This window comes from Drosophila arizonae, chromosome X (assembly GCF_054131065.1).
Source record: "Drosophila arizonae isolate 15081-1271.41 chromosome X, UAZ_ARI_1.0, whole genome shotgun sequence".
NCBI classification, from domain to species: domain Eukaryota; kingdom Metazoa; phylum Arthropoda; class Insecta; order Diptera; family Drosophilidae; genus Drosophila; species Drosophila arizonae.
The window spans coordinates 16,866,529-16,875,365 of record NC_142927.1 but is presented as its reverse complement, the minus strand read 5'-3'; the positions used below and the strand labels follow the sequence as shown (position 1 = coordinate 16,875,365).

At 39.0% G+C, this 8,837-nt stretch overlaps 3 protein-coding genes across 4 annotated transcripts; 2 read left to right on the top strand and 1 right to left on the bottom strand.

Moving 5' to 3' along the window:
- Positions 1 to 65: 65 nt before the first annotated feature.
- dod ((peptidyl-prolyl cis/trans isomerase) NIMA-interacting 1 dodo) lies at positions 66 to 1,220 on the top strand. The gene is made up of 3 exons (XM_018016183.2): positions 66 to 433; positions 529 to 855; positions 921 to 1,220. The coding sequence occupies exons 1-3, from the start codon at positions 376 to 378 to the stop codon at positions 1,028 to 1,030; spliced, it is 495 nt and encodes a 164-aa protein (XP_017871672.1). The 5' UTR covers positions 66 to 375; the 3' UTR covers positions 1,031 to 1,220.
- Positions 1,221 to 1,785: 565 nt separating this feature from the next.
- peng (Pumilio and CPL domain-containing protein penguin) lies at positions 1,786 to 8,729 on the bottom strand. Of its 2 annotated transcripts, XM_089474118.1 has the most exons (11): positions 8,075 to 8,729; positions 7,925 to 7,959; positions 7,798 to 7,840; positions 7,706 to 7,731; positions 6,496 to 6,526; positions 6,391 to 6,425; positions 3,986 to 4,202; positions 3,218 to 3,914; positions 2,746 to 3,148; positions 2,154 to 2,680; positions 1,786 to 2,081 (listed from the first exon to the last, which is right to left on the bottom strand). In XM_089474118.1, the coding sequence occupies exons 1-11, from the start codon at positions 8,101 to 8,103 to the stop codon at positions 1,905 to 1,907; spliced, it is 2,220 nt and encodes a 739-aa protein (XP_089330244.1). In that variant the 5' UTR covers positions 8,104 to 8,729; the 3' UTR covers positions 1,786 to 1,904. The 2 variants fall into 2 exon arrangements, with proteins under 2 accessions (XP_089330244.1, XP_017871664.2); XM_018016175.2 differs by lacking the exons at positions 7,706 to 7,731; positions 7,798 to 7,840; positions 7,925 to 7,959; positions 8,075 to 8,729 and adding an exon at positions 6,620 to 6,665.
- Positions 4,378 to 6,346, top strand: LOC108619532 (uncharacterized). The gene is made up of 4 exons (XM_018016181.2): positions 4,378 to 5,136; positions 5,197 to 5,340; positions 5,404 to 5,807; positions 5,934 to 6,346. The coding sequence occupies exons 1-4, from the start codon at positions 4,684 to 4,686 to the stop codon at positions 5,953 to 5,955; spliced, it is 1,023 nt and encodes a 340-aa protein (XP_017871670.1). The 5' UTR covers positions 4,378 to 4,683; the 3' UTR covers positions 5,956 to 6,346.
- Positions 8,730 to 8,837: the final 108 nt, after the last annotated feature.

Genomic DNA, 8,837 nt, shown 5'->3' with positions numbered 1-8,837 from the left:
GCCATACAAAATACGGAATCCATTTAACATTTCAACACGATGAACTAACAGTTTTTTTAGCTTCGATATTGACATAGGCGCATATCGATAAATGAAATAATTACTGAAAAACTAATAAAATAATATGAATAAATAGATTTTTGGTTGTATATATGTGTAATTCACGGTCTCTGCATCGATGTTCATCGTATGGTAGTATCCATAATGCATCCTCCCTTAAGGAGTTGTCAAATATCGCCACAAAGGCTTTGAGGGTGGTTATCGCTTACGATACCTTATCGCATTTGCTGTTTATCCCTCGGAGCATTTTAAGTTGTCATAAACTGGAACATATTATTTATTCCGAAAAATCTAGGACATATAAAAAACAGCAAGATGCCAGAAACTGAACACTTGCCCGAAGGATGGGAAAAACGCACCAGCCGCTCAACTGGTAAGGATAAACCAAAACTAAAAATTCCTGTAAAACTCCATTTGCAACCGGTAATTTTTCGCTTTTCAATGCGCAAATATATATGTGCTCTCCAGGTATGAGCTACTATCTCAACGTGCACACAAAAGAGTCCCAGTGGGACCAGCCAACCGAGCCGGCGAAAAAGGGGGGCAATGGCGCCTCAGGTGATGCCCCCAACGAGGTGCAGTGCCTCCATTTGCTGGTCAAACACAAAGGCAGCCGACGGCCTAGCTCCTGGCGCGAAGAGAACATCACACGCACCAAAGAAGAGGCCCAAATGCTGCTCGAAATCTATCGCAATAAAATTGTCAACAATGAGGCGACATTTGAGGAACTAGCGCGTTCCTATTCCGATTGCAGCTCTGCCAAGCGAGGCGGTGACCTGGGCAAATTCGGACGGGGTTAGTCTGGAATGAGATTCCATTTCAATGAATCACTTTCTTAACCCTTTCGAATCCTTGATTAGGTCAAATGCAGGCGCCGTTCGAGAAGGCCGCCTTCGCCTTGAAGGTGGGACAATTATCGGACATTGTTGACACAGACTCCGGCCTGCACATCATTCTCCGGAAATCATAGAGCAAATCAACGGATAACATGTAGAGGACACGGAATTAACTTATTACAAATTAAGCGAAATTAAAGCGCTTGAATGAAAATCCACTCTTATAGAGTATTTTCATTCGCATTGCCCTAAATATCTCTTAAATTCCCATTCAAATTGTTAGATCTTTCCTCTGCTTTGTTAATAAATAAGACAATATATAAATATCGTTCATCTCTGCCAAGTACGAAACTTCTAAGCATTAAGTTTTATTAACCGAATTTATAATGGATCTATAAGAGACCCAACCACAAAAAGAAATTTAAATTGTTTCTTAAAGACGCCATTTTTTCCTTTCTTTATATGAAAATCTCACCTTTGCGATTTTCACCACCCAAAATGTATTTCTTATAACCTTAAATATAAACAAATGCGATTTTTCCAACAAGAGAAATTTGGACTACATTACTTTTCTTATAAGCTTTTTCTATGCGATTCTCATTATATACAATATATACATATGTATGTATATGTATATGCCGTAGCGCTATTATTCTCGTCTCCATTATAACTCTACACAAAAATGCATTCTCGTTGTTGTTCGGCTCATTCGCTAAACAGTCTCCAGCCAACTCCCTGTTCTTCACTTCTGATTGCTTTCACCCTGACTTATCGAAATCATTGCAACCCTCGGCCCACTCACTCAACAACAACCGGGTCCAAGTTCAGCAACAGCTATGGTAATACATCCTTCTTCAATTGCCATTAAGATGATAACTCACTCGAGATATATATTATATATTATATTATATATTATTATTATTATAAAATATAATATAATGTTTATTTAATAATTGTTATCATTGACTAAAGCTACTCCATTGAATATGTTATCATATATCTATCTATCTATTCCTTTAATTTTTTCAACAACAATTTAGCTCCTGATGATTGAGCATCCTCGAGAATTTGGGACAGGTTCTCCTCCTTAAACAAAATGCGGCATTTGTTGAGCAAATCTGGCGAATTCTCCACTAGCTTGACGAGAATGAAACAAGCACGATTAATACCCAGCCAGAATTTAAGCTAAAGTAAACGAAATAACAAGTAATTTAGCATTTGAATGATAACATAAAATTCGAATTAATATGCAATTACCACATCGGTATTAAGATGATTGAATAACTGGTTGCCAAATGGAGTAGACTCGCGCTTCAGGTCGCTACGAATTATCTTCTTTATTACATGATGCATGCCAGCATCCTCTATTCCATTAACTGATGGGACAGCCTCCTCTTCCTTGGCCGGGGTCTCCTCTTCGACTGTCAAGGTCTCTTTTACGGCGTCCAAGGTCTCTGCCTTTTTCGGTTTTTTGGCTGGAGTGCCCTCCTCCTCATCCCCCTCTTCCTTGTCATCCTCCTCATCATTTACATCCTCCTTCTTCTTATCCTCGGCATCGGCCTCCTCATCCGAGCTGATCAGCGCAAGAGCAGCAGAATTGAGCTTATTTTTATTTTTATTTTTATTCTTGCGCTCTTCTATTGTATTGGATATGTAAGTCTCCACATCCTGCGGCTTTTTCTTAATCAACTCGCCCTCGTCGGATACGTCGGCAATACGCCAATTGACATCAGCTATAACCTGAGCCAAAGCTGTGACGGCTTTCTCATAATGCTCGCCAGTAACTGAGAAGAAAGAGAGAGAGAGAATTGTTGTCGAAAATATTCAGGGAAAAATATACAGTGCTTACGATGCTTCAATATATTTGCAGTGACGAGTCCAATATGATTGTTGGACAGCCAGAAGGCAGGATCCTCTGCCATAGCTAGAGAAATAGGAGCTTCCACCTGATCCAAGATCTCTTGACGACGCGTCGCTTTGTCCTTCTTGCCGAACTTCAAGCCCAACTCAATGGTCTCAATGAAGCTGGGATGGAAACAGGATGTATCGCCAGGGGCCACCATCCACTGGACAACACGACGTCCGTAGTTATTTGACACCAAAGTCTTCAGTTCACCATACAAGGGATCAAAAATAGATTTTTTGATAGCCTTCGTGTCATCTAATGCATTTAACAAGGCGATCAGAAAAGTATGGCCATACTCGTGCATGGAGATCTTTAGCAAATGTTCCTTGATATTCTTTATGACAGCCTAAGAGATTGGAATGAGATGATTGGTATGAGTGAGGGAGATTCGTTCGTAGTGCAACTCTTGACTTACTCTACGAGTTTTCGAAGTAGAGCTGTAGAAACATAAAATCGCCGCCTCGGCGCCATCCTTAGTGGTTAACATATACGGTATGTAAGCAGCCAGAGGGGTGACAGTCTCCTCCAGTTTCTCCTCGTCGGTGACCGTTATGTACTCGAGCAAAACGGCGTGCACCAAAGAGTTATCTAATAGCTCCTTATTGGCAATATGCTCCAGATTGGCTTTCACAGCGCCAATTATGGAGGCTTTCATATTAGGTGAGTTGTCAAATGTGTCTTTCAGGCACTTCACCTTGTCATCCTTGGCCCATTTATAAAGATCTCCGTAGAACTCTTGGCGCAGATAGCGACGCTCCTTCGAATTCCCATTCAAGTATATGTAATCCATGATCTTGCTAGCGATTTTATGACCACATAGACGGACCACATTACCGTATAAAGCTTTGACCAATGATTTCTTAGTGTTAGGTGATCCATACTTCAACATTCGATTTATACAGAAGTGTGCATATTTTGACTGGCACAGCTCCGCGGCTTTCGGAATTAATTTGTTCGATATTTTCTCCCGTAACTCCGGTGTTGCATACTTTAGCATACACTGAACCACTCGGGAGGAATCGTGAGCCACGATCATCTTCAATATCATGTCGTCGATATCCAATATTGCATACATTTTCTCTACCAATATGTGCTTATCGGTGGCGGTACGACTGCAATGGCAATGGAAATATCAATGTCTTTACGCGACTGTCTCTGTTGGAATCTGAGGCGGGATACTTACCATCTCAGCACTTCATACATTTGCTTCACTTTCAAGCAGATATCATAGGATCCGCGGCGACGTTTGCGTTGCAATCTGAGCTGCCTTCTATCCTGCTTGAACTGATTCCAATCCGTTTTTGTGTGTGCCATTTTTCGGTTATCAGAGGGGTTTGGCCGGCTAAGACGTGGACCTGTTTCTCCAGCTGCCGGAGGATTATCAACTTCAACCATATCCACTTTGTGTAGGGCAAATTGATAAATGAGAAATGTGTTTGTGTTTCGGGTTCAGCGGCAACACGTGCCGAGCGATTCGATATATTGAGAGGTATCGTTATCGATGAAAAACACAAACGCAGTGTAGTAATATGAACAAAAATACCTAGCAGCCGTTTTTAACTATCGATGACCAGATTGCAAATTCGACGATATTGTTAAAAATATATTTTCATAATTTAGTGCAATCAGATTGTTTCACCCAATTAATATAATTATCTTGTAGCTCCGAATATATTTTTGTTGCATATACATACATTGTATATGAATACCATATATCGGCTGGGAATATCGTCAAGAGTATATGGCCTGTTATCTCACCCCTAGTGTACAGTCGCCTCAGTCGCGACGGTGGATATATAAATAATTGTTGTTTTTTTTTCGCGGCAAAAAGTGCAAACATTCTTTTTACGACATCACAATTCAAGGAAAACAACACGAGCAATGGTTAAGCTGGGCAAAAAAAAATTAGCAGAGCTCTCGGAAATAAGCAAAAAGAAATCAGCCGCATGCTCCGACAGTGATGAAAATCCGAAAAATGGAGCCAACAATTCAAGCGATGATGATGACTCCGAAATTGTCAACGATAAGCAGGAAACTGGCTCGAAAAAACAACGGGCGTCCGTGGCATCCACAAAGATCACCATCAACGACAGCGACACGGATGGGAGCGATGATCTGCCATTGAATGGCAGCAAAGCGTCCAGCTCGAGTGGACCGCCCCGAAAGAAGCAAAAGAAGACGCCCAAATCGAAGGGCAAAGCAGCGCTGCAGGCGGCGGCTGCTGACAAGAATAAAAACAAAAAATCATCAACCAAAGCCGTATTAGATGACAATAATGATGACAATGACGATGACATCGCCAACGCCGATGATGATGTTGACAGGGAATTCGAGGTTTGCACACGGTTACAATACTTGCCATAAGGCGAACTATTATATTCGTTTGCATTACAGGTGGAGGCGATTGTGGGCCACAAGTCGAAGAACGGCGAGTCGTTTTTTCTGGTGCGCTGGAAGGGTTACGGCAAGGAGGACGACAGCTGGGAGCCGGAGGCCGAGCTGAATTGCGACGACCTGATCGAGGAATATCGCAAAAAGGTAAAAGCTATGCCTGGGCCATGCTTTATGTTTATGTCATTGACTTTCAGAGTTCATTTCCAGAACAGCAAGAAGAGCGCCGGAGCTGGTAAGAAGTCGCCGGCAGCGGCAAAGGGTGTACGCGGCCGAAAGGCGAGCAGCAAGACTGTATCCAACGATCCGGATAAGGAGTGGGCAGTGGAACGCATATTAGACTCAGTCCATGACGATGAGCACGGCGTTCTCTATCGCATACGCTGGAAGGGCTTCGGTGCCAAGGAGGACACCTGGGAGCCTGAATCGAATCTATCCTGCGAAGGCCTAATCGAAAAGTACAAGAGGAGACTGAACGAGGAACGCAACGTGGATGCGAAACAGTTGCGAGAATCGCCGAAGAAAACGAAGCGCTTGGTCAATGAGACAATTCCACGCTCCAACTTACACAATCGAATCGAGCGTTCCTCGAAGCGAGCTGCAGCGAAAAATCGGTAAGACGAGAAAGTTCTAGCTGTCCCTGTCCCTGTCCCCGCCCCTCTCCCTCTTACTAGTGTGTCACTAACTGTCGCTTTTCAATTCGTTTCATGTCACACCTGCTGTCCCCCTCGCACTCGCAGCGTTTTCTATGGCGAGGAATAGGAGAACGGGACTTGTAGTTCAATACGAGATATTTGACGACAAATAACAACAAAACAAAAATAACAAAGAGAAAAAAGTGCAGTATCGAATTCGGAGTAGTAATTGAAATGAATAACAGTTTTAAAGCGATTAGCTTAAGTTGATGAAACGTGAAACCACGTTCCTAGTTCTTAAGAGTATAAATTGTCTGAGTACGTGAAAACCATTAACCATCAAATAAAAAATAAAAAATAAAATATTAAAACAGAATTTCTTCTAAGGTTTTAGGTTATGACAAAAAAATATAATTCCCTCTTTATAATGTATTATCGTAGTCAACTAAATTAAACTACACTTTCTATTAAGTTTTCCATAAACAAATAAATAAGAATGTAAAATATGTTTCAAACAATTTACTTAGAACGAAAATTTCATTAATTTTAGAAAATAACTTACCATGGATAGTATCCGGCTTGCCTCTAGTATGATCCCTAATCAAAAAAAGAAAAATGTATGTAGCAACAAATAATATTTCAATTAACTTGAAATAAATTTACTCACACACTCACAGTGACAAACCCTCCTCCATTCGCTTATTTATTTTGGAATAAAAGAAGAATATTAAATATGTATTAAGCAAACTACTGAGAAATAAAATTCAAATAAATTTTAGGAAACAACTTACTCTGGCTATTGTACACCAATTCGGAATTCATAAAAATTGAAAAGTAATGTTATATAGTAACAATATTTCAATTAACTTGAAACTAATTTACTCACACATTCAAAGTTAGATTCACTTTCTCTTCTATATCAGACATTATTATTCACTTATTTATTTTTGAAAAAAAAAAAAAAAATGAATGAAAAACTTCGAAAAAATATTTTATTTCTTTTTTGATGCTTTCGCTTTGACGTACTCGCAACGAATGAGGCAGGATGATTTGTGAAACTCACCTAAACTCACTTATCATATCGAGGATATGTCAACCTGACATATGTCAGTGCTCGATGACAGTTGTACAACTATTTTTAAATGCAAAATTTTTAATTTGAAAAATTTGCTAATGCTGTCGGAACAGACGAAGGGCGAATCTAGCCTGCGAGTGCCTAATCGAGCCGTTTTGGAGTAGCCTGATGGAAGAGTTGCGCAAGTCACTTACACGAAGCAACACGAAGCACCGTTATGGCGGACGAGCGACAGCCAAAAATAGTTAAAATGGGAGAACACTTACTCTCACTTACACACACTAGCTGACTTTTTTGCACCTGCCGTCCTTTTCGCACTCGCAGAAAAAATAATTTTTTCCTTTCAACTTAGCTTTTAGGTTATGAAAAAGGAAAAAAAAAATATTCTTCATAAATTCCGGGCTTAGCGTAGTAAATTTAATTGAACTAAATTTTCGAAGTGTTGCGCAAGTCGCTTAACAGAACGAAGGACCGTTAAATCGGACGAGTGACAGCCAAGAATAGTTAAAATGGTAAAACTCTTACTCTCTCTTACACACACGCGCACACTCTACCTGTCTTTTTTGCATTCATTTCATGTCACACCAGCCGTCCCTTTCGCACTCGCAGAAAAAAAAATTTTTCTTTCAACTTAGCCTTTAGGTTATGAAAACGGAAAAAAATGATTCTTTATAAATTCCGGATTTGGCGTAGTAAATTAAATTGAGCTAAACTTTCATTGAGTAAACAATTAAGCATATAGAATATATTTTAACCAAACTACATAGAACTAAAATTTCGTTAATTTTAGAAAATAACTTACTCTGTGTGCTAAGCGGCACGCCATCCCTACTCGAAAAGAGAAATATTTATGTAGCAAAAATATTTCTATCAAATTGAAATATATTTACTCACACATTCACAGTCACATTCGAATCTACATTAGACTTTACACACGCTGATTTATTTTGGAATACAAAAATTATATAAAATATGTGTTAGGCAAAGAGAAATAAAATTTTAATTTTAGGAAAACACTTACTCTTGCTATCATACACCAATTGGCAATTCGAATAACTTAAAAAAAAAAATTATATTGCAACGAAAAATGTATTAATTGAAATATATATATATATATATATATATATATATATATATATATATATATATATATATATATATATATACTCACACTTTCAAATTCACTTCAACATTAGACATGATTTTTATTTTGTCACTTTACTTTTTTTTAGAGAAAAACTTCGAGAAAACAATATTTATTTTTTTATTTCACTTAGAAACTGTAGACAATTTTCGTTGTTTTCGCTTGGACAAGCTCAATGCGATAGAGGCAGGATGACGGGTGAAGCTCACTTATATAGTCGATGAAGCTGTCAATGGAGGATATGGTTGCCAGCCTATGAATCATATAAATCAGTATTCGATAAGCAGATTAACTACATAACCGGTTTAGTGTTGCCTAAGCACATGCAGCAGGATAGGAGCAACCATCACTAATTTCCAATTGGATTACAATCAGAAAGTTTAACTAGAACTTGGTCTAGGAATTTGCCGTACTCAGCATTTGAGGAATACTTAGGCACCATCGAGGCAGGCAACATATAAGAATGGCTCGCACGTACCAGACTGACTAATACTCGAGCATTTTTCTAACAGGATATATAGATATATATATGTACTATAGCAATAGGGCGTAGACATGGACAATTGCAAGAGACAAACTCTAGAAATTGTAGTTGTTTCCTGAATTACATTTGGTCAATCTTTAGCAAAATTCAACATTAACTTAATGAGACCCTGGTGTCAACACAGAAGTTGTTATAGCAAACTCTCAACTCTCTAGGATGCTTCAATAGGTGCTCTAAGACATGCATGCACAAATCATATAGCTATCGCTTGCAGTCAGATCTTAAATAAAACATAATTTATATACT